Source organism: Rattus rattus, chromosome 17, assembly GCF_011064425.1.
Source record: "Rattus rattus isolate New Zealand chromosome 17, Rrattus_CSIRO_v1, whole genome shotgun sequence".
NCBI lineage: Eukaryota > Metazoa > Chordata > Mammalia > Rodentia > Muridae > Rattus > Rattus rattus.
The window spans coordinates 2,560,730-2,586,052 of NC_046170.1; the positions used below are offsets into that span (position 1 = coordinate 2,560,730).

The following is a 25,323-nucleotide window of genomic DNA, read 5'->3' on the forward strand; positions in this document are numbered from 1 at the left end:
ACTTGCTGTTCTTGTAGAGTCTCTGGGATATGGTTCCCAACACTCACATGGTGGCCTCACAATGGTCTGTAACTCCATTTCCAGGAGATCTGGTGACCCCTTCTGACCTCCTCACACACATATGTGGCTTATACATATATGTAGTCAAAACATTAATATACATAAAATAAAAATAAATGCAAAGAATTTAGATTAGAAATTGTATGCACAGGGGCTGGAGAGATGGCTCAGCGGTTAAGAGCACCAACTGTTCTTCCAGAGGTTCTGAGTTCAATTCCCGGCAACCACATGGTGGCTTACAACCTTCTGTAATGAGATCCGATGCCCTCTTCTGGTGCATCTGAAAACAGCTACAGTGTACTCATATAAAATGAATCTTTAAAAAAAAAAAATTGTATGTACAAACTGCAATCTGCCCAAAAAAAAAAAAAAGGTTTGTTAAAATTTGTTTTATGTAAGTTAAACTGTCTTCAGACACACCGGAAGAGGTCTGGAATAGCAGCCAGTACTCTTAACCACTGAGCCATCTCTCCAGCCCAAGAAATAGCTTAGTAACAGGCCAAAGTGGCATGATAATGAAGGCAAGAGGAAAATACTACAGTATACATTAAGAACCTTTTGACTATGCATGGTACAAATAGAGGAACAAATAGGAATCTTTATCACTCAAAATCATTGCCTATTTATACATTATAGATCCCCTACTTCTTTAAAAAAAAAAAAAAAAAAAGCCCCAGGGGAAAGCTGATAAACAGTAAAGTAACCAACAGTTCACTTTGCCACAAACTAGAATTCAAAGAATTGGGACTGGCGAGATGGCCCAGTGTTTAAAAACTTGCTGCTCTTACAGAGGGATCAGGACCCAGAATCAGTATGGTAGTTCACTCACAACCATCTGTAACTCCAATATAAGGAGACCTAATGTCTTTTTCTGACCACCTTGGGTACCTAACAAGAATGTAGTCACAGGCATGCACTCAGGTAAAGCACACAGAGAAGGATCCATTTTTACTCACTGTAGGGTTTAGAGTAATGTGAGGTGCCAGGCCTGCTAGAGAATAGACGTTAATGTCATGGTAGCTGTACTGCGGCTGTGGCGGAACGGTGGCTGTGCACGTAGTGCTGGTAGCTGGTGTTGTAGAAGTCGCTGCATGTAAAGAGATAAGAGCACATTTATTGACTGTACACAAAAGTCGGCTGGATAGTAAGTGTAAACTAGGCCTCAACTCTTGAGAAGCAGCAGCTGACTTGTTTTCCATTCTGACCAAGAAATTCTGCTATTACATGGAGTATGAGCCAGGGCTATGTCTGTTCGTGGCAGTGTCTCAGCACGGGGACATTTGCAAGACAATCCTGTACAGGCAGGCCAAGCTTTAAGCATCTGGCAGTGTTACGGGTGCATGTCCTCAGCCTAGCCTTTACTAGGTAGGCTCACTTTGGAATTTGTCAGATGCCAAAAGGGCAGGCAAAAGAGAGGTTAGGGCGCTGGTTGGCATACTCTACCAATTCCTACTGTTTAGTATAACCTCATCCAATTCCCAAAGCCACCCCATCACAGCGAGCATGTATGCCTGTGTGCTTCACCAGTGAGAGTGGGCATATGTCTCTGTGTGCACTGTTAATCTGTGTCTATCACCAGTGAGAGAAAGTGTGTCTGTGTGTATGCATGTGTGTCTGACTGTCTCTGACTGGTTTTTTTTTGTAATAGATGGTTGTGAGCAACCATGTGGTTGCTGGGATTTGAACTCAGGACCTCTGGAAGAAAAGTCAGTACTCGTAACCACTGAGCCATCTCTCCAGCCCTCTGAATTGTTTTTAAACAGAGTTCCAGGTTGGTTCAAATTCATGTAGCTTATGTTGGCCTCAAACGCACAATCCTGTTTTTAGCTTCTCAAGACTGTTCCCCAGCTCCCCTAAACCCTGTCCTGGTTTATCTTGATATAGGTAATATTTTCCATGTAGGCATGACTGATCTGGCTTGGATTTTAAGAAATAATGCAGACTATTATGTCATTCAAGAACTTGTGATACTTCAATGTTTTAAGAGATAAATTAGGGGTTGGGGATTTAGCTCAGTGGTAGAGCGCTTGCCTAGGTTCGGGCCCCAGCTCCGAAAAAAAAAGAAGAGGGAAAAAAAAAAAAAAGGAGATAAATTAGTCAGGTTATGATATAGGGATAATTCATGTACTCATATTTGCTTAAGATGATCCAAGTGATAGTTAGAAGGCACACAGTGTAGGACAGTTCCTAGTTAGCTTTTGTGGAGTGATGTCATCTGAGAAGGTTCTGGTGACCTCTGCACTTACTTGTTGTTGTGATGGCAGGAAGCTCTTCTGGCTGTTTGACATCTTTCTTTGGAGCGGAGAGCTGTTCATCTAAATTCTTCAGGCGATCTTTGTCTTTCAGCAGGTTTCCAGGTTTGAGCTCGTTGATGTCTAACGCGAGGTTCTTACAGAGCACCTCAATCTCAAACTTCAAGTTTAACTGCATAATTTCAGTATTGAATTAGAAGAGAAAATTTGAGCTTTGTCCATAATGCATCCCATCTTCATCCCCACAGTGCAATGCCCGCTGCCTGCCCCTGTCCTGGTCTATCCTTACTGCACAGTTCAGTCGTCTTAAGGCATAGGATTCTGAGAAAGAAGCAACTGTCTTACCTTCAGGTCATGCTCCTGGTGCAGCTCTGCCAAGACATTCATAATGGCCATCGTCCAGGGGTTGGGTGGTCTAAAAACCTAGAGAAGAGCTCTAAATCAAACCTTTACTTTGTATTATTTCAACATTTAAACAATTAACATGACCAAGACGAAACCCCCATTCTTAGATAAAACCCATTCCAGAAAAACACAAAAGCTGAAAGCTGATAGTCGCATAACTTCACCTAACTTTACAAATGATCTAGGATCAGCTAAGGAGGATGTGTATTGAACTAACTCTATGTGCATAAGAACAAAGCTATCATCTCTTGGGAATTGTGCTAGCAATCGCTCACAAATTAACCACAAATAACATTTACTCACCAGACTACGAATGCTGGACTCTAGAACTTTGGCAACAAAGGGCACTACATAAAGCAGCTCCTGTTGTCCTTTAACGTAAGCCTCTAACAGAAGGGATTTCACATCCAAGTCCTACAAATTTAAAACAAAAATTTTGAGAAGCGGATATTCTTCTGTTCCAGAAGCCTCAGGGAAAAGTAAAATAAAATAAGAACCTAAGAATGGTATGTCGCTAAAGCTCATCTCCCAAGATATAATCAATACATTATTTGACCCTTGCCTGACAAAAAGCACACCCCACTGACTTTTCTGTATCCTAAAAGAGCCTAGAATAGAATTAAGAATTCAAACATGGTTAAAGTCTTACAAAACCCAGTGACAATTGAAACATTCCTTCCAGCCAAATTTGAACCATATAAAACTTACCGTGTGTAAGATGGGTTTATTTTTAGCTAATGTGATCATTCCTAACCAATGTCCCAAGTTCTTCAGCAAAGAACGGTCTGAGAAATTGGCCGCAGCTTTATCAGAAGTCAGCAGCACCTGCAATAGTATACAATTTATAAATAAGAGAATAAGCTTATAAAAGAAATTCTCAATTTTGTACTTCAGAGTTTCAATGCCCTTTCTAAACGAATTCAGTTCTGAGAATATACCTAAAGCAGATCTCTCCCATGTATCATATTGGTATTATCTTACTTGTTCATTAGTAAACTGTTTGTTGACATTACCTTTGAAAACGTCTTAGGAGCTTGCTAGGTGGAATACTTAACTATCATGTACGAGACCCTGAATCGGAATCCCAGCACGACAAAGAAAACAAACAAGTGGTTATTATAAAATTTGCCTCAGAGTGCATGGGAAACTCCAAAGACTGCAATCATCCTTGCTACAGAAGAAAATAAAGCTGAACGGTCATGTCCCTTAGCTCACAGAGCAACAGCCAAACGGCTTGAGTCAGCTGTGCAATGAGGCGCCAGGAATTCTTCTCGCACTACAGCGTAACCTAGAATGGGGACATTTCCCACCCATAGGTTTAAATATAGTGCTAGTTCCTAAGCCAGCCAAGTTACCCAGAAATGAAGGATCCCATCTCCATTTGGTTTGCACTGTTTCTTTACAAAGTTTCATATTTAAAAATAAATGGTAGTTTAGAAATAAAATAATTGAACTGTATGGAATGAGTATAGTAAGAGTTTAACCTTATACTACATAGGATCCCAGAAAAAACATATTTCAAATACGTCTGAAATCAAGGTATCTTGACATCCAACCATCAGAATGAGTTTTCTGTAAGACCATTTTCTTAAAAACCAGGATAGAGACCTGAGTTTTCTGTAAGACTGTTTAAAAAAAAAAAAAAAAAAAACAACCAACCAAACAAACAAACAAAACCAGGACAGAGACCCGAGAACTTATTGCACCTGGACATACCCACGCATGCACGCGCACACAGACATGACAAGTCAACAAAATGGCATGCCACAAAAATACTGAACATTGTTATATGTAACAGTAAAACTCTGAAGCTATACATGAAGATTGAAAAGTGACTTTAAAAAGCTGTCCTCTGAGCGCACACACGTGTATGAGTGTGCAGACACTCACACAAATATAATTTTAAAATGTTTATGGAACCCAGTAGTTAACATTCCAAACAAAATCTAAGGCACTTTTCATGGACACATCTAACATAGACATAAAGAGAAACATCAAATCTTCCTACAAGATCAACTTTAAAGCTAATTACTAAAGGAAATATAAGAACTCTTACTTTAATGTTTCTGTAGGTTTCATTCAGAACCATCTTGTTAAATTCAGGATTCTTCAATGTATCAAGAAAGTTTGAATACAAGCTATGAAAGTTTGGCTCAATACTGACTCTTTTCATAACTAGATACTGGGAAACCCAAGGCATAAATTCTTCCTTCACAGTTTCTTTAAGCTCTTCAACCTAGCCAAAGTAGTAGAGAATTAGTATTAAAAGAAAATGATAAACAGATAAAATGAGGTCTGGGTTCTCACACCACACAGCATCTGGGCTTCTTACAAAACATGGTATTAAACTATTAGGCTTGGCCTTTCCCATGACACTTCAACAACAAACAATCCTCAGATTTAACAGTGGGTATGGGCTCTTCTTTTAAAGGCAAGGTTTTCCTACGCAATAGCACAGGCTGATCTCGCTCAAACTCCAAAACTTTCCCTCAGCCTCTCAAGTGCTATTACAAACTTACACCAAAGCCCAGCAGGTTAACTTCCAGATCAAACCTACTTACCTTTTTTGTTGTTTGAGGCAGGGTTTGTCTATGTAGCCCTAGGTGGCTTAGAACTCACAATATAGACCAGGCTAGCCTCAAACTCACAGAAATCCTCTTTCCTCTATTTCCCTGTGTCAGCAAACTCAGCCTGAAACCCACTGTCATGTCAAAGCACTATCTTAGCAGGAAGCATCATTCCTTATGCTTTCCAAACCTGTACTTCATGTGCTCACAGGGCCTAATAAGCAATTATAGTAGATTCTGGAAGAACATAAACAAAACTTTCTACCAAAGTTAGGCATGGTGGTGCATACCTTTAAATCCCAGCACTTGGGAGGCAGACAGAATCTAGAGGCCATCCAGGTTAACATAGTGAGTTCCAGGTTGGCCAAGGCTAGTTAATGAGACCTTGTTTCAAAGAAAGGAAGGAAGGAAAAAAATAACACTTCCCTTCTCAGGAGAGCATGACATTATTTCAAAAGGTTACAAGTCACTGCAAAACAATACTACAACAAAGGATACTGTTTAATTCCTACCAAAAAAATACCTTAAAAAATGTTTTTAAAGTCATGTGCCACCACACCCAGCTAAAATCATACCTTTTAACCTGAGTTTATTGGCTTTAGTTTCTAGACAGGCTCTGCAGTGATAGCTACGTGATAGAAAAGCCTAGTCTCCAACTCCTTATGCTTACTTCAGCCTCCTCAGGAGCTTGGACTATAGACAGAACAAACCAACTGACTTAACTGGATTCAAAACAAAACAAAAACCAATCCCTCCATCCATCAAGGAAAAAAAGAGAGCATTTCATAAGCTATTACATCATGCTTACCTTCTGTGTCATATTTGACTGTGAGAGATTGTTGAAAATAAAAGCAATTTTCTCTTGAATATTTTCTGGGGGCTCCACAATCCTCTCAGTTTGATCTGTGGCCACAAGCAGTGTATCGATATTCGTTGTGTTTATGGAAGGCTGGAAGTAATAATGCACTGTTAGAGCAGCTGAGGTGTGACTGGGAAATCCTAGAAGACAGAAGTGCTGCAAGTGCTCAGAAGAGGAGAGCGCTGGCCTCCAAGCCCAGCTTGTGTTCAATTCCTGGCACCCAGATGCCAGAAGGAGAGGACTAACTCCTAAGACCTCTGACCTCCAGATATGCATCATAGGACACATGCACACAAAATAGACAAGATAGAAAGGTAATAAAACATTTAAAAAAGATTATAGAGATTCCATTAGCATGAAAAATGAACAGGGTATATAACTACACTGGTAAGATCATTAAATCCATCCCTTAATTATTACATTACATAGTGCTCTCTGGGACAATGCTGACCTTTATGCTTCCAGTAAAATAACACACAAATTCCCTACTACCTATTCACACCAACAGATCCTGGGAAAGCAAAAGGACCTACTACTTACTGGCACATCTTTCTTAAAGCTGACTCCCGTTGGCTTGGTGACTGTAACCGTTTTAGCAACAGTGGTGGTTGTTGAGGTGGTCACCATTGTGTTAACCTGACCCGCAAGAGGGGCTTTTGCTGGAACCTGGGCCTGGGCCTGGGCCTGAGCCAGTGCAATACTTCCAGGGGTAGTGATAGAGCCCTGCATTTTCACAGGAGGATCTCGAGACTGTTGTCCATATTCGATGTACTACATGGGCACAGAGGGAAACATACAAAGGCATCTTAATAGAAATCAAGAATTCTGTTTTATGAAAGGGTAAGAATAATTTTAGTTTTCTTTTAATCCTTGCCTGACATGGGCAATACTTAAGAGGATACTGAACGCCAATAAAGATAAACTAGTATGTTAAAGTCCTTTAAACTAGCCTGCAAAAAGAAAAGAAAAGGAAAGGAAAGAAAAAGGCCAGTGCAGTCTCAGGGTGAGCTGGAGAGATGGCCCAGCGGTTCAGAGCACTGACTGCTCTTCCACATGGTGGCTCACAATCATCTGTAATGGATCTGATGCCCTGGTGTGTCTGAAGACAACAAATGTGTACTCACACACATTAAGTAAATAAGTCTTTGGGGGAAAAAAGCAGTCTCAGATATCTGTAAATAAAATTCCTTAAACCCTTTAAAAATTTCTAAATTTATGTCAAGCTACATTTGATTGAACCTCAGCATAAACATACTACACTGTGTTTTGCATATCAGTAAGACTCTTAATATAAAACAGAAGAACTATAACTGCAAGCCAATTTAAGCAGAACCAACAACACTGACTGACACTTTCCTTTCAGAGCTCAGTTGGAAGACTGGCATGGGGTTCTCCTAATGTTACGTCAATCATCCCTACCTAAACAGTAAGACCACAACATGTAATCTCTTAATAACTAAAATACTGTCTGTCTGTCTTCCTTCTGGGAGGGTGGGAGGGTGGGAGTGGGGGGGGGAGAGCAAACTCTCCCTATATAGCCCTAATCTGACTTGATTTCAAGAGACTTGCTTACCCCTGTCCTCCCAGTGATGGGATTAAGGTGTGAAGCAACCATGTGCAGCTTAAGTGATTTGTTCAAGGCGTTTGAGGACTCAGGTGCAGGGGTGCACAGCTTTAACCGCAGCAGACAGAGCGAACAGTAATAGGATCTCTGAGTTCAAGTAAAGACAGTGACACCTTGGTGTTTTTTTAAAAAGGTGCTTGTCTTATAGGATGGATGGATGGATGGATGGATGGATGATGGATGGATGGATGGATGGATAGGGAATATGAATGTCTAATTTGTTCCCTAGAAGCATCAACAGGAAGGCAGGACCTTTAAAAAATGTTTGCAATTTATTAAATTATCATCTTCCTACGTACCACCCATGCAATCTTAAATTCATGGCCTCTAATTATATTATCCCTGCCACCCCCCCCACACACAAACACACACGATCTGCTCAGTCTCTTCAGTACTGTGTTATGTTGATTGATTATTTTACACTGAGTAACTAACTGACTAGGGAGCTCCTCCCTTGGGAAAGGCTAATCCTTGCTCTCACCAATCAATAATGCCTGTAGGGCTACATGAGAATTTCCCACACTGTCATCATTGTTGGCAGGCTAAGACTTTAAATGTGATCATTCTTTTTTTTTTTCCTTTTCTTTTTTTCGGAGCTGGGGACTGAACCCAGGGCCTTGCGCTTGCTACCACTGAGCTAAATCCCCAACCCCAAATGTGATCATTCTTACTCCTTATGAAATATCTTTTGTATGTAAATTTTAACAATTAGAATCCTAAGAAATCAAACAAGTTTCATTTCAAACTGAGTATCCAAAATTCAAGCCAAAAGTGTGCATAATTAATGGCTATCATTCCAAATGAACCACTAAAAAGGGTCCTCAAATTTTAATGGAACACAAAGAATAATATGCATTATTTTCTAGGTCTACTTCTGTAGAAGCTGACTCCTGCTGAGTTCCTCCACAGAATCTAAGCAGGTAACTTAAAAGATTTTTTTTAAACTAACAATTTGTAGACCAACTTTGGATTGTGTAATTTTGTCGTGGGGGTTGTTTATTTTTCGTGAGATAGGATCAGACAGTCTAGCATTGGCACATAGACCAGATTTCACTTTACAGACTAGGCTAGCCTTCATCTGAGATGCAGTTGCTGGGATTAAAGGTGGGTGCCACCAACCTCTGAACTCCACTATTTTCTAGAATCAGGAAAGTTTGCATATGTAAAGATTCACTGAGTGAAATATACCTACTGTTCAAAAGTATCACCAGGTCACAAGAACCGGTAAAAGCCTTTTAATTCAACAATAAAAACTATAGCTCAAAACCATTACACCATGAATGACATTTTAATTTGGCTTATTATTAAGCCCAAAACTGAGCAAGGAACAATCTCATAGACTGAGATCATTCAAGAATCTTTACCTAGCCATTGTGTCTCATGCCTTTAATTCCAGTAGTTTAGAGGCAGAGGCAGGGGAATTTCTGAATTTTGAGACAGCCAAGGATACCTATTGAATTCTTGGCAGCTAGAGGGGCACAGTGAGACAATGTGTCAAACAACAAACCCACAAAGGGCCAGCCTAAGCCAGGACGCCAGGAACAGCAGCAGAATTCCAAGAACATGAGCTGTAATCCACAAGGATCCTCTACCTCCATCCAGGCCATGAACAGTGTGTCTCCTTACACTTACTACACAGAAATACTACAACAGAGGAAAGCAAAACAAAACCCACTGGGGTTGGGGAGTTAGCTCAGTGGTAGAGCGCTTGCCTAGCAAGCACAAGGCCCTGGGTTCGGTCCCCAGCTCCGAAAAAAAGGGAAGGAAAAAAAAACAAAACAAAACCCACCTTAACCTTACTAGCGGCTCTCACTAAATCCCCAAACAAACCAAGAGCCAATCCAGCCTCTGCCCACCTGACAGGCATACAGATCAGGGCACTTACCTCCTGCAAATGATGTGGGAACTGCATAAAGTGACTGATAGAAGCCAGGTGTTGACAATACTGAGGATAGTCCTTCAATCTGCCAAAAAACAAATTGTTCATTCATCATTTCATGTAAGTACAGGAAAAAGGGTTTTGTTTTGTTTTTTCCAGTCACTACTACTGAGAATCATTTCAGCACTGTTGTTGTGAAGAGAACGTCAAATGGAAGACGCCTACCAGCCAGGAATGGTGCACACACGACCCCAGGACCTAACAATAACAACAGTGGCATACGCTCAAGGCCAGCCTGGCTACATCTCAGGGGAAACATAATCAGTAACACGGATGACCACCAACAGGGAGGAGGGAAGAAGACTCATGACCCTCACTCCACATGGAAACACACCATCATCCAGGTATGCTCACTACAATCCCAGCACTTGGGACAGTGAAGAACAGAGAATTAAGATTTCCAGGCAGGCTGGAAGAGATCCAATCAAAATTTAAAAGTAACTGAAAATTATGTAATACAAAATAAACAGTCATTACCTCTGCTTTAAAAAAAAAAATCACTCTGTACTTTGGGCACACAATGGACTTAGCTGTACAGGTTAGTATATACCTAATATGGAAGTGTATGCATTGTGTGTGATATATATACACTAGTTACTGCTCCACATAATAAAAAGATACACCCAGAACGAAGAAGGCTGAGAAGGCCTGGGGAAGAAGGAAGAAGTGCCAGTCTCAGTTACTCACCTATTTTTAAATCTATCTAGTGCAGCAATACCAAAATAATACATTTTGGACCCAAAAGGCTTCCGTAAGGCTTCAAGAACATATCGCAGGGCCAGACCCAATGCCATGTAAGTGACCAGTCCTTTTTCAATTATGCCACCAAACAAGCAGGCTGTTATATGTAATTCTTTATCAGGGTACTGGGGAAAAAACCGGTATTCTTCAAATAAGTTCCTCAGCATACAGTTAAATACTTCTCGCTCCCTTTTTATTGTAGAGTCTTTAAATCTCTGTAGCATTTCTAGTACCTGGAAAAGCAAGATAAACACAATGCATGCATACAAGAAACTTTACCAAGAATCATCCTCATATACCTGAATAGCAGACTTCCTGAGAAAAGCATTTACCAGTGCCAAAAAACAGAGCTGACACAAACATTAAAATTTCAAAAGATACACAGAAATACTACATTTTAAGTGAATTTCTAAAAACCTTCAAAGTGCCCTCATTTCGAGTTTATGAACATGAGAATCAGGAAGCCTAGACACTCACCTCATCAACAGACATGGTTGGATGTGGGGGGTGATTATATATTCGCTGGAAATAGCTGTTTGCTTCGTCATCTATTTCTTTACTAAAGTGCTGATTTGCCTCTGGCCACACCTGAGACAAGTCGGCTATTGGGGAGGAAAAGGCTATCAGTATACATATTTAAATCTTTCAATTCCCCCAGAAAGCTAGAGAGACTAACATGGTTCTAACTTGAAGTGGGGAAGAGGGGACATATAAAAGAAACTGAAGGTTCAAGGATCAAATGATGGATTTTACCAACAGAGCTGTACAGGCAGACAAGAAAGACTTCTAAATAAATTGCTTTACTTGGTTGTACAGTATTTTGTAAATCCTACTGCAGTAAAAAGAAAGCTCAAAAGGCCAGAACCCCTAACCATTAACAAACCCACTCATGACTCATGATGAGCAAGTCTTCACTGCTTTGTAATAAACAAACAATTCAACATAAAACATGACACACACAGACACAAAGCATGCTGAAAACATTAACATTCAGACAAGCCTTTCACTCTAACATTTTCAAGTCAGTGGGTGGTATTTAATATATATGATGATGATGATTGGAGGCAATATCTCTGGCTGGCCTTGAACTCAAGATCCATCTGCCTCTATTGGAATTAATGGCCTACACCACAAACACCTGCCCTGCTCCCCAATTCCACAAAGATTACTTTGATGTGTACTGGCTGGTGTTTTGCCTGCAGGTATATCTGTGTACATGCCTGGTACGCCTGGGCCCTTGCAGACCAGAAGAGGCTGTCAGATCCCCAGAGTTCCAGACAGTTGTGATCTGCCATCTGGGTTCTGGTAACGGATCCTAGACTCTCTGAAGAGTACTCAGTGCTCTCAACCACCTTTACTTTTTAAGGAAAAAATAGTAGTGTGTATAAAGTTAGCCCAGGCTAGCTACAGCTTGCCTCTGCCTCTCAGGTGGTGCAGGGATTGCGTGCATAACCACTGTGCTATTTCAATTCTTCTAACATCGGTATTCAGTTAGCCTCAGTAATAAAGCAGACAGGAAATCAATGATGTCGCTAGATGTGTAAGAATGTTTTCTGTTTTCTTTTGGGCAATATTACTACAAAAGTGAGTATAAAAATTGGTCTTATTACACAGTGATATTTATGAGGTAAACAAAGCTGCATACGCTAGGAAATTAATTCTGTAATTTACTGCAAAAATTTGACTGAAGCGGAAATCTGAAATCTTGGCTGCTTCTCCACTTCCTTCTGCCACGTAAGGAAGGGTCTGTCGCTACAGCTCTGAATGGCCTGGAATCCACTGCCTAGACAAAGCTGGCCTAGAACTCAATAAATCCACCTTCTTCAAATCCTGGGATTAAAGGCATGTAACACCATTCCTGGGGCTCCGACTTCTTGAAAGCCACATTAATAGATTTTTGTGTGATCTGTAAAATTTGTATGAAAAACTGGCACGTTCCAAATTTCCCTTTCCTATGCCTACTCTTACTCTCAGGGTGATACGGTGACATGGTGACACGGTGAGGACGCCTTTTACTATCGTTTTGTTTTGGCAACCCAGAGTACAGCTGGAGCTTTAGTTTTACTAATTCAAATTTTGTGTATTCCCACAAGTCTAAGGACATAGCTAATGGAATAATGACCTACTATCAACATATAAATCAATTTGTATCTACATAATTCTAAGGACAACAGAAAAATGAAGTGTTTACATGTGTCAGTCACACGTCACAGTCACAGACAACACTACCACTTACAAGGTTTCATCTTACTCTGCTGGAATGTAGGCTGGTTGAGTCCAGAGGTGCCCAGTTTCCTCTGTACAAAAGGATCATTGTTCACTGCAGGAAGTCCAAGGGCCCCAGTTCCTATGCCAGTCAGGCTTCCTGTGCCAAGACCACCTACTAGGGAGTAAAGGCAGCCAGAAGTTTATTGATACTTCTCCACTTCCAAGACAATTACATTTACTGTGTGCACATGATGCATGTGTGAGGACAGGTCCACCACACACAAATGTGAGGCTGAGAAGACAAACCATGAACTGCTCTTCTTCCCCTTCACACGGGCTCAGAGGAGCAAACTCCCATCTCCAGGCCCTCAGGTCCGAGAGCCTTCTCCACTGAGCCACTGCACTGGACCATCACTGACAGGACCACACTAGTAAGGTACCTCATGCAATCGCTTCATAATCATCACAAGTCACAACTCTAACCCCAAATCCAACAAGCAAACACCAACAGTGAAAACCAAAAGCCTAAAGTGACATCTGTGCTAAGAAGGCTGAGGATAGCCCCCTGGATTCGGTTTGAGTGAAGTACTCATCAGGCCTAGAACCACATCCAACAGTAACTAAGTCGCTTCATCCTGAGGCCTTACTCCTGGCTTTTAGTGTGCTAACCTAGAGCCTCTACAAAAGAAGTATGTAGAAAGAGAAAAAAATATAATCTTCATTTCACTGTAAACTTACAAATCAGAAGGAATTCAAAAGGTTTTAAAGATACAACAGTATTTTCTATTTATCATATAAGTCATGTAAAACAAAAGCTTGAATTTGATATGCAGTCTTTTCTTAAGGCTGAATTCACACAATTAGCATGTGACTGGCCTAGTATTAAATGCTCAGCATCAAAAGAAATAACACAAAATGCAACAAACAAGTATATGGCCAACATGCTACGCATATATCATTTGGTGAACGTGAATCCTCATACTAACTCGGCTAACTTTATTACCATAAAACCTCAATCATTTATGGCCATTAAAAGGAACAAAATTAAACCGTATATTTCCCTTCTCCCCAACTTGGGTTAGAGGGGAAGGGAGGATGTGTGTGTGTTTGTGTGTGTGTGTGTATACCTTTCACATTTTCCCTAATTTCCTTTCTTTTATAAATCATTCCAAATCCTTTATCATACACTAACTACAGCACAATAAAATTTACAAATAATTCCAACCTTACCCAATTCCCCTCACCTGGAAGCTGTGATGAAAGTCCCCCAATACCACTGAATGCCGTTGTTTGATTTGGGGTTGAAAGTGGTGGAAATGCTTTTGCTGGTGACTGAGGTGTACTGAACGCAGAACCCAAATTTGGAGGAAAACCCTGCATGCTCTGGGTGTGAGGGGCAGCTGAACCACCTATACTAAGAGATGCCATTCCAGCAAGAGGGTCAATCTGAAGAAAAACAAACACGTATTGCATGTTTTGAGGAAAAGGAAATGTAGCAGAAGTATAGTAAGTCACAGTAATACCTCTGTATTCTAAACACTTTAACACCCACACAATCGTGACAATGATAACAATACCAAGTCTGCTTGTCCATTTTTCATACTAGATACAGAGTAGGTTAAAGAGCTAAGTCCCCCATAAAGAACCAGAGTCACAGGAAGACTACAAAACTAACAAGATAAATGCCCTCACTGTTGTTTGATTACTAAACTTTTAGTAGTAACATTGGGCAAATATTACATTATAAATCAAAATGAAATTCAGCCTCTTATTTTACTTAAAACACATTAAAAGAATCTTTCATTTAAGACACATCATCAAATTTTATAATTTTCAGGGTTCAAAAGGGAACAACAACAAAATATGGTATTTGCAGAGACTAAGAAAAACCCTACCAACTGGACTCTAAGTGCTGTAGCTATGTACGAGACTACTGCACACCTTTATGAGTATGGGAAATGACAAGCAAATGTCTTACAAAGTAGACACTCAAGAATCTAAGTGCTTTTCCTTCCTTAAACCCCAATCTGCCATTCAGTGCATCTTAAGCCAAAGTGGAATATGTTGCTCCCAAAGAGAATGGGTGGACGATGTCAGGGAGTAACTTAAATGGACCTTGTTTGTAAAAGAGCAGCTCAGCTGAGAGCTGAAGAGCCCAGTTCTTTTTCTAGCACTGTTGCCTGGCCCTTGAGCCACAAGTAAGACATCAGATTCGAAGGCAGCGCTCATTTTCTCAAGAGTGTAACTCTAATTTAAAAAAAAAAACCCTCTTCATTTACCTAAATAAGTGTTTTGTTTTTATCTTTCCTCTCTCAGTCATATTCTACTTGGTTATTAAAGTCTATTCTTAAAGTCTATTCTCAGTTTCACTGCCTATGGAAGAAGGATCTCCTTTAAAATATGTTACACATGCAGGTAACTGAAGTAAAACTCAAGCTGCTACTAAAGATGCAGGTGTTTGGTCTATTCTGAATGTATCAACCAAAAAAAGAAGAAGCTGTTACCTGAACAGGAGAAATGGCATCTAAGCTGCTAGCACTAGGAGGGCGGCCTTTGGGCATAACTCCAGGTGGTGGCTGTCTGGCCTTATTCATTACATTACTGCAATTGGCTACCATGGTGAGGATAGTCTCGGATAACTCCTGAGAAACACTCCTACAGGGAGAAGAAAAATGAGATATACGCTTGCTATTTCCCAGAATGCCTAAAGACACCAATCTGATCACCAATTACCATGCTCTGAAGCACGCGGCTACAACTGTCTGTCACCCCCTTGCACCTGCCACTTACCAACAGGATTTTCTGAGCACTAGGTTATCTTAAAACTTCTGGCAATAACTGTACTTGACAAAGACATTTCAGCTACTGAATAAAGATGTTTACTGGTGGCATTAGAGAATGGGAGCAAAATCTCTAGCAGGCAGGAGTCTTAAGTCAATATACTGCTTAAGTCCAGGTGTTTAAGACTAGACCAGCTGACACAGCTAAAATGGTAACAGTAATGAACCAGTACACTCAAAACTTAGGAATTCTGTAACATCAACAACGTAAGTAGACAAATTTAACAAAAACCACAAAACAGGAATAAACAATAAAATCCCTCAATTAAATACAAGCAAATGTAATTCTATAGCACACACACACACACACACACACACACACAACTACCATGTGAGATTTAAGATACAAAAATCTAACCTCTACAATCTTACTAACATAAGAGATCACAAAGTAAAAGAATTAAAAAAAAATAATCTGACAATCTTATCAAACAGTATCAAAAGATCTTTGAGAAAATGCTTTCGTAATAACGACAGACTCTAACTAGAACTGTAATCCTAAGACTCAGGAAGTTAAGGCAAGAAGAATACTTTAGTAGTTAGAAGTCAGTCAGTGCAATACAGCTGAGACTTTATGTAAATGCCGAAGGAAGGAAGGAAGGAAGGAAGGAAGGAAGGAAGGAAGGAAGGAAGGAAGGAAGGAAAAAGGAAGGAAGGAAGGAAGGGAGGAAGGAAGGAAGGAAGGAAGGAAGGAAGAAGGAAGGCAGGCAGGCAGGCAGGCAGGCAGGCAGGCAGGCAGGCAGGCAGGCAAGTAAGCCAGCCAGCGTAAAAGGCAGAGGGAATTCATCCTGAACAAGGAAACCTATGAAACCCCCACAGGTATCAATACATGTAAATAAATCACTTAACACTTTCCCCCAAATCAGGAGCAGAACAAGAATGCTTCATTCCTACCATTTAAGAAAAAAAGAGCAAGAAGGAACTGGAGATGGCTCAGCGGTGAAGAGCACTGACTGCTCTTCCAGAGGTCCTAAGCAACCACATGGTGGCTCACAACCATCTGTAATGGGATCTGATGCCCCCTTCTGGTGTGTCTGAAGACAGCTACAGTGTACTCATATACATAAAATAAATCTTGATGGAAGGACGAAAGGAGAAGAAAAAGAAATGAGAAACACCCAGATTAGAAAATCAGAAAGTCAATTGGGTGCTAATGGCCCACACCTTTAATCCAGCATTTGGGAGGCAGAGACAGGTGGATTCTGAGTTCAAAGCCTTCCTGCTCTAGAGAATTAGTTTCAGGATAGGCAGAGCTATCCAGAGAAACCCTGTCTCCAAAAAAAAAGAAAAGAAAAGAGGGTGTGTGTGTCCAGAAAGCTGTCTACATTTATAGATAACATGACCCTGTATAAAATATCCAGCAATAAATGTAACAAATGGGCCACTCAGACAGTATCTGCCGACAAGCCAAGCCACACAACCCAGTCTAATCCCGAAACTCTACACCGTGACAGGAAAGAACTCCAGAATATTGTCCTTTGACCTCCGCCCCCGCCCTTGCACACATGCAAGGTAATTTGTTTTATGAAATGTTTCAAACAGCAAAGAAGAAGTTTTGTACATCAAAAATATCAGGGGCTGGAGAGATGGCTCAGCGGTTAAGAGCACTGACTGCTCTTCCAGAGGTCATGAGTTCAATTCACAGCAACCACATGGTGGCTCACAACCATCTGTAATGAGATCTGGTGCCCTCTTCTGGCCTGCAGTCACATATGCAGGCAGAATGCTGTACATAAAATAAATAAATCATAAAAAAAAAAAAAAAAAAAAAGTCAAAGAACTAAAATACAAAGACGCCCCAGATTCATGGACTGGAGGCCCTAATTTTATCAGGACAGCAATTTATCTCTTAACCTATTTTCTACAAACCTTTATCTCATATATCACTCCTAGTCCTATCTCAATCATTTGTTTCAAAATAGTTCAAGGCCCTATTATGAGCTACAGATGAAAAACATCAACTGTGACTTCCAGAGCAGCTTTGCAATTCTGCAGGGATGTACCAACTGACTTTGAAAACCACATAAAAATTCAAGGAATTTCAAAAAGAAAGTTGGAAGGCACATAATTAGCTTCAACGTAAGTGTTTACTAAAGGGATGATTTAATTAAGACAATATGGTAGAGCAGTAAGAAGTCCTAAGTAGTTCATGGAAGAATTAAGAATATGAATAAACCCATACAACATGGCATTTTTAAGAAGTCAAAAAAAAAGACAACATTTTCATTCATTTCATTGTTGTAACACACTGTTAACATTGTAGTATCTTAGAACTAAAAACCAACAGATTTTTCCTTTCTTTCAAGAATAGGTCCCACTATTCTCCCTAGGTGGTCAGGAACTCAAAGAGATTCACCTGCCCTTCGTTCCACAATGTCATTTTCCCAAACCTCACTTTCTCCAAATAAATTACGGTTAGACATACTTTTTGAATTGATTGTCTTGATTAAGAAGTATCTTTCCACATAGCCCTGGCAGGTCATGAATTCAATCAAGACCAAACTGGCCTCAAAACTCACAATGAGCACCAGTCCCTACCTCCTGAGTGTCTCGGTGATTGTTAAGAACCACACCAAGCCTGGTCCAATACAGTCATCTCAAAGTATTCCCAAGCACATTCTCCTTACCCTGCACAAGCCTGTAGACAGGCCAACATTGTCGCTAGTGTTTCAGCAGGAAGTTGAGCACTTTTGGGCTGATCTTTCTCTGGGGCAAGTCCACCCAAAATAGAAGGGCACCTTCTTTTTAAAAAAGTCATACATGCTTGTATAAAAGGCTCCTAAAAAAAGAAAATTCTTCAGTGTATTTTACATTTATCTTAAGACTTTTAGTTGAAGAACTAAATACAATTAACTACCATCTACAATAAACAACATTTTAGATGTCATCTTAAAAGGGTACCTCTTGGGACAGGGATATGGCTCAGAGGTTAAAGCAATTGCCTAACAGGTCATGAGTTCAATCCCATAGCGTTCTTTTTTAAAGATTTATTCATTATATATAAGTACGCTGTAGCTGTCCTCAGACACACCAGAAGAGGGCATCAGATCTCATTACAGATGGTTGTGAGCCACCATGTGGTTGCTAGGATTTGAACTCAGGACCTCGGGAAGAGCAGTCAGTGCTCTAACCACTGAGCCATCTCTCCAGTCACCCCAAAACATCTTTTTAAAGAATTTTGAAAAACGAGCATTTCTTGGACACTGCTTACCCCATGCTCTCTTATCTTATCTGTCAGCCACTTGTCAAGTTTGAGGTATTCACGCCGAGAAGCGAGTGCAGCAAGGTCAATAACAAAGGCAAACGGAGTGCCGTTCAGCAGCATCGACAGGGCCTGAGGTGAAACGCCAAGTCAAGTAATAGCCGTTTCTCTGTACTACTTTCTACTTTCCTTCCTTAACAGACATGTCTACTAAATAAAGTACCTACTACTTGCTTGCTCACACAGTTTTTCTTAAGGGATGCTCTATTTAACATTAAAGACCCATTTAAAAGGCCATCTCATGCCTGCCTTGGTAAGTTAACTGCTTGGCTATTTCTCAGTTACTATGAAGAACAAAGGAGGGCACAAACAATGACCTCCCCCAATTTCAGCATTCAAGCTTCATGCACCTAAACACAACTTTATAACTTAGGATCAACAGTGATAGATACTTTAGATGACTATCAGGATATTCTAACAAGTTTGCAACAGAGGTGAAATTAACCTACCTTCTACAAAATTCTACCTTATGGTTTACCCATGACCAAGGCTGGTTGTACAGCTCAGTGGTGGAATGCTTCCCTACCATGTCTAAGTCCCTGATGTTCAATTCTAATTAATACCTCCAAAACAAGCAAACAAATCGGCCCTTAAGACAGATGTACCGATCTGAAATTAATCTCGTTACCGTTCAATGCTTAAGCTTCTAAATCTTAATTCAAATGAGCTAGTTACATGTAAATATTCTTAACAGTTTAGTAAAGCGCTGTTCCTCTGAAGTCACCTTCAAGTCCTGGGCCACATCAAGTATTCGAGACAATTTGGCCTGGTCATACTGCTCCCCTCTCATGTACCATTCTGCCATTGCATGCATTATAAGTTGGCGAATTGACGGAGACTGTCCCTAGGAAAAGAGGGAAGGTTAAACATCTGGAAGGCATTACTACAAATGCCCAGGTAACTTCCCACGTTCTACTCATGAAAGACAAATGTATCAGCACAAAGACTCAGCCAGGCTCAGGTGCCGAGTGACCAGGTGACGCTCTTCACACCCTGCCACACCTGGTCAACCACTTAAAAACCATGTTTTCTGTGCGTGTGGAAGAAGCAAGCCCTAAGAAGCCAAGTGGACTGCTGTGTGCCTGTCATTTCGGCATGTGAGACGTGCGCTCATTACTACTGAGCCCAGTGCTTCTATTTTCGGCATCAAGAGACCCTGACTGAAAAGACTTAAAAATGAGACAAAGGGGGAGTTAAGGCAGGTGCACTTGGCACAGTGGCACACTCTAACTCCAGAGTCCCAGGGTGGGCAAAGACGCTTGTTTTTCTTTCCTGTTTTTTCCCCCTTTATAGAGTGTGAGGGCAAAGGAGACATTTACTTGTTAAGTTTAGTCTATAAAATTAGGGGTGTAGGGATAGAGAAACCATTCAACTAGTAAAAGTGCTTGCTTTGAAAACATGAGGATAAGTCCCTGCAACATTAGTGGAAGCAGGAAGCTCACTGGGCTTGCTGGCTGCCAGGCTGGCTCCAGGTTAAGAAGAGCCTGACCCTCTGAATGCTCGTACAATGTGTAAGCAAGCACACAGACATCACAACCACAACAAAACCTAGAGAAAAGGTCTCAGAAACGAAGTGATAAAAACACGTTTTTTATTTTTAATCTGTTACTTGTCATTATTTATGTAATTAGGAAAGATGAAAAAATGGCATTTAAAGTTATCTCTGGGCTGGGGGTTAGAGCTAACCTATCAGAGTGCTTGCTTCCTTAACACACTCAAAGACCTGTGCCACAATCCGGGGATCTGAAATTGAGCCATTCAAAGTCTTTCTACATAGGAATTTCAGTCCAGTCTGGGATACAAGTGACTCTTAACAAAACAAAATACTTGTTTGTGGCTTTCCTCAATTACTGCTGAAGGTAACACCAGGACCCTGTGTGGTCACAGTAAATATGTGAACTCTTCATGGACATCAAAGTGGTAAGTGTCACACCAGGGAGCGAGTTTTAAGGGTATTCAATTTAATATCTGCATCCTCGCCCCTTGGGACTTTTACAGAAATAACAGGAAGATCCTAAAAGATTAAAAGCCTGTCTGATGACAACACTGAGATGTTTTGCTTTTAAATTTATCTTATGTGACTATCAGATGTATTGTGCGTCATATGTATGCTTGATACCACTGGAGATCAGAAGAGGATGCTGGCTGCCCTAGAACTTGTGTTATAGACGGTTGCTGGCTGCTGTGCAGATTCTGGGAACTGAATTCAGGTCCTCTGCAAGAGCAGCAAGCACTCTGTGACTACTGCACCACCCTCTAAGCTGACAGTCTGAGATTTCACAGCACGTCACTACTGAAATGAAAAACTCATGATTTGTCTTACCTGCCCATGCCATGCATAGTGCAAAATAATGGCAGAGTTAGGATGGTTTCCAAGGAAAATTGGCATCAAAGTAGAAATGAGTTCATGGCGTAGGGTGTGCCAGGAGGTGTTGATTTGAAGTAAGGCCAACACCAACATGTCTGGACAGTGTTTGATAGGGAAGCTGAAGAGTTGTTTCACTTGCTCATACTGCCCAACCTCTGCAAGCCTCAGCAGAGATTCAATCAAATCCAAGCTTTTCCTAACAAGAATGAAGAGAAAGGCTTGATCACTTGCGATACTAACTCTACTTTTTAAAAGTGATATCAACTACAGAATAAAACGACACACATCACATTTCTACCATGTACTGGTATTAGGGAATACTCTTAAATGGTTGCTGTGGATTTTAAAAACTGCATGCTTCAGGGGTTCTAGACAGGCAGGAAAACACCTGCCTATAAAATGTGTAAAGTCCTTGGTTTCATAAATGCATGTATGTGTTGGGAAGGGGCCATGATGCTATGCCTATAGATTAATTTTAAAAGAAATCAAATAAACAACCAGTAAGTGATTTGCATAATCATGGATCTTCATTACCAAGACGTTTAGGACTGGTGTGAAAAAACAATGATATTTCAAAATAGTTAAAAGTCCTAAATAGACACATAAATAAGACACAATTTATAATTTTGGTAAGATTTCTACCAAAGTTACAGCCTTAACACTTAGATAGTAATGCAAAGGTTTTTAGTATGATGTAACTATCAAGTCCACAGCACAAACTAATTAGAATCTGGTTGGTTTAAATCATATCTAAAAACCTAACTCTACATTCAGTCCACGAGGGAAATGATCAGGCCTTAACATGGACTGTGCTAGCCGACAAATGATGCGGCAATGGCAAAAAAATGACCTGAAAGAACTTACACTAAACAGTGTGTGTGGCGGGGTTGGGGATTGGGCTCAGTAAGGCCCTGGGTTCGGTCCCCAGCTCCGAAAAATAGAAAAAGGGGGGGGGGGGGAGTGTGTGTGGCTTATGTCTGCATTCTGTCCCTGAAATGCCAACCAAAAAATGCCTTTTGAGCCAACTAGATTAAAATGAGGAAAATACCTAAATATCAGACTCATAAAGACAAAAACTGAACTAGCAACAATGTAACTAAAAAAAGAACTTTTATTCAACATCCTTTATTAAAAAAAAACCTTTACTAAGTCACTTCATTAACAATAAAATTTCCAAGCTGGAGAGATGACTCAGAGGCTAGGACCACTGACCCTCTGGCTGATCTTCCAGAGACTCTGAGTTTAATCCCAGCACCCACATGGTGGCTCACAGTCCTCTGTACTGAGACCTGGTGCCCTCTTCTGGTGTAGGCAGACATGGAGGCAGAACACCGACTGCATGTATAATAAATCTTAAAAATAAGTTAATTTTCTGTGCCTTGCTCAATATGAGCTTTTGGAAAGTTTACCATGTGGCAATTTCTCGATTGTCATCCTCTGGTGGTGCTTTCAAAATATCAGTGGCAACAGTGTGACAGGGGTAGTCGGCAAAGCAGAAGACTTCTGGGTTTATCAGGGAATGCTGGATGAAGGAGAGCTGGAAAAAGAAGACAAAGTCCTTAAGTGCCATAGAGAAGCAGGCATGCTGAAAAACACCAACCACTTTCACGAGGCTAATCTTGGGATTGTTAGATAATAGCTCTTCAAAAACGGGGTGGTAGGGAGCAGGGAACATCTGCCCTTTGAACACCAGGTAACTCAGAGAGACGGAAAATGACCATGAGATGGTTTTGGGAAATGAACATCAATTAGAGTTTGACTGCTACACCTTACAGAACTCTGATCAATTCTAAAACTGTGAAAATACAAATATAAACCAGAAGGCAAGCAACACTTCCTTGACCTATGCACAATCGGTATTTTGCTATCAATGGGTAAAAATGCCTGAGGATTATTATCTCCTCATTACAGCTAAGGATCATTCTTACCTGGCCTTCCGCATGTTTCCAGGGCCTATATATAAAGTCCACTGGGAACACTTCCATGCCCAGACCCCTCTGAATGCCATAGACCACATTGTGAAGCCCTTTGCTATCACGAATTTGAAATCCAGGATGGTCCAGTTCATAAGTTACTTCCTTGAAATTCAAACTCGGGTTCTAAAAAAATGAACACATTTCAAAGTTAAAAGAACAAATACAGTCAAATATTGGTGCTTTGGCCAAGTCAAAATAATACTGAGTATTCTATTTAAAATAACCACCAATATCAAAGATGTTTAACGGATTTTAACAATCTTCTTTTTAAGGTTTTTCATTTTGTTTTGGCTTTTTCCCAGACTGGATCTCATATTACATTAAAAAATAATAATAATAAAAATAAATAAATTAAAAATAAAATAAATAAATAAATAAAAATTAAGCCCCGTCTAGAACTCACTATTTGATCAGGCTGGTCTTGAACTCAGAATCAGCCTGATTGTCTGTTCCCTCCCCTGAGTGCTGGGCTTAAAGGTGTTCAACACTACCAACTGTTCCTTATAGAGTCTGGATGCGTGTACATCAGAGAACAGGCTTTAGTTTGCATAATAACTGATGCGTTATCTGCTTCCAAACTGGAACACAATGAAAGCAGTAAGGTGCCAGGCAGGTCCCGGGAAGGTTGTCGATTTCTCAGTATTTCTGATGCTATGCACCACTGCACTATGCATGTGTTATACATTTAGTATAACAAGTCTACAAGTCTGCATGAATACAGACAAGCAAGATATTAAAAATTAAGATGGGCAGGACAGCACAATTATAATTTCAACACTTAGTAGACTTACAGGAAAAGATTAAGAGTTCATAGTGTGACTTTTTTTTTTTTTCCACTTTTCTTTTTTTCGGAGCTGGGGACCGAACCCAGGGCCTTGCACTTGTAGCAAGCGCTCTACCACTGAGCTAAATCCCCAACCCCGTGAAGTTTTAATACATTAAAATGTATTCATGTTAGTGGAGCTGAAGTTTTAACCCAGGGCCTCATTCATGCCAGGCATGTACTCTATCACCAGTCCTACTAAAAATAATTTTCTATTAAATAGATTTTCTTAAGATGTACTTTTATTTCCTGTGTATTTTCCTTGCACGATGTATTGTACCATGTACATGTAGTTCCCAATCAAGGTCAGAAGTGGGTACCTGATACTCTTACAGACAGTTATGAGACATCATGGGAGTGCTGGGAACCAAATGCAGGTCTTCTCAAAGAGTAGCAAGTGCTCTAAATCTCTAAGCCCTCCCTCTCCAGCTCATCTTCCAAACAGAATAGCTTACATGCGTGCCCTTTGGAAGTCTTTCAGGCCAGGCACAGCGGTGCTCATCTGTATAACCAACATGCCAGAGGTGAAGTGAGGCATCTCTAAGTTTAGGGCAGCCTGGTCTTTACAGGAAGTTAAGGATAGCCAGAGCTACATATGAGATTCTCATCATTTAATAAATATAGAAAATATGAAGAAAAAAACAGAAGTCTAACAATGAAGTATACTGGGGTTGGGGATTTAGCTCAGTGGTTGAGTGCTTGCCTAGGGCAAAGGCCCTGGTTGGTTCCCAGCTCGAAAAAAAAAAAAAAAAAAAAAAAAAAAAATGAAGTATACTTATAACCTGAGCCTTCACCTCCAATTCCCAGTCCCTTTCGTGCTGTTCCACTGTTTACAATGCTAGGGATCCGACAAAGGGCCCTGCCTCACTTAGACAAGTCCTCTACTGCTAACCTATATCCACAGCCATACTTATGTCTTCACACTGTAATTTTACTATGTTTAGGTAGACAACTACATGCCATTGTGTTACGGTATCTACAGTATGGTAATAAACTATATGGATTAGGTGGAGCAAGAAGACAAGGGCTCATTCCTCCTAGACTTGTATTTGTTAGTGCACACTATTCTGACTGAGGTGACAAAGTTACCTAATAAAACAATTTTCAGGGGGTTGGGGATTTAGCTCAGTGGTAGAGCGCTTGCCTAGCAACCGCAAGGCCCTGGGTTCGGTCCCCAGCTCCGAAAAAAAGAAAAGAAAAAAAAAAACAAAACAATTTTCAGGGCTGGAGAGATGGCTCAGTGGTTAAGAGCACCGACCTGCTCTTCCAGAGGTCCTGAGTTCAATTCCCAGCAACCACGTGGTGGCTCACAACCATCTCTCTTCTGGTGTGTCTGGAGACAGCTACAGTGTATTCATAAAACAATTTTCAGAATGTCACTCCGTGTTAAACAGAGAAG

General features: G+C 40.5%; 1 protein-coding gene and 1 non-coding gene across 10 annotated transcripts in view; both read right to left on the minus strand.

Moving 5' to 3' along the window:
• Positions 1-25,323, minus strand: part of Cnot1 (CCR4-NOT transcription complex subunit 1) — an 85,150-nt gene that overhangs the window by 21,338 nt on the left and 38,489 nt on the right. For 4 of the 9 annotated variants that reach the window (XM_032888039.1, XM_032888037.1, XM_032888041.1 and 1 more), the window contains exons 11-30: positions 23,054-23,224; positions 22,535-22,662; positions 21,081-21,321; positions 19,482-19,601; positions 18,707-18,829; positions 18,123-18,274; positions 15,160-15,310; positions 13,900-14,101; positions 12,684-12,830; positions 10,925-11,049; positions 10,394-10,680; positions 9,653-9,731; positions 6,684-6,914; positions 6,093-6,233; positions 4,774-4,953; positions 3,426-3,542; positions 3,021-3,131; positions 2,658-2,735; positions 2,307-2,484; positions 1,017-1,147 (exon numbers count right to left, since the gene is read on the minus strand). In XM_032888039.1, the coding sequence (XP_032743930.1) occupies positions 1,017-1,147; positions 2,307-2,484; positions 2,658-2,735; positions 3,021-3,131; positions 3,426-3,542; positions 4,774-4,953; positions 6,093-6,233; positions 6,684-6,914; positions 9,653-9,731; positions 10,394-10,680; positions 10,925-11,049; positions 12,684-12,830; positions 13,900-14,101; positions 15,160-15,310; positions 18,123-18,274; positions 18,707-18,829; positions 19,482-19,601; positions 21,081-21,321; positions 22,535-22,662; positions 23,054-23,224 (3,093 nt within the window). The remainder of the gene's footprint in view (positions 1-1,016; positions 1,148-2,306; positions 2,485-2,657; positions 2,736-3,020; positions 3,132-3,425; positions 3,543-4,773; positions 4,954-6,092; positions 6,234-6,683; positions 6,915-9,652; positions 9,732-10,393; positions 10,681-10,924; positions 11,050-12,683; positions 12,831-13,899; positions 14,102-15,159; positions 15,311-18,122; positions 18,275-18,706; positions 18,830-19,481; positions 19,602-21,080; positions 21,322-22,534; positions 22,663-23,053; positions 23,225-25,323) is intronic. The other 5 variants (XM_032888038.1, XM_032888044.1, XM_032888040.1 and 2 more) reach the window with 3 other exon arrangements.
• Positions 3,915-4,049, minus strand: LOC116886725. The gene has a single exon (XR_004386137.1). It is a non-coding gene; the product is annotated as a small nucleolar RNA SNORA46 (small nucleolar RNA).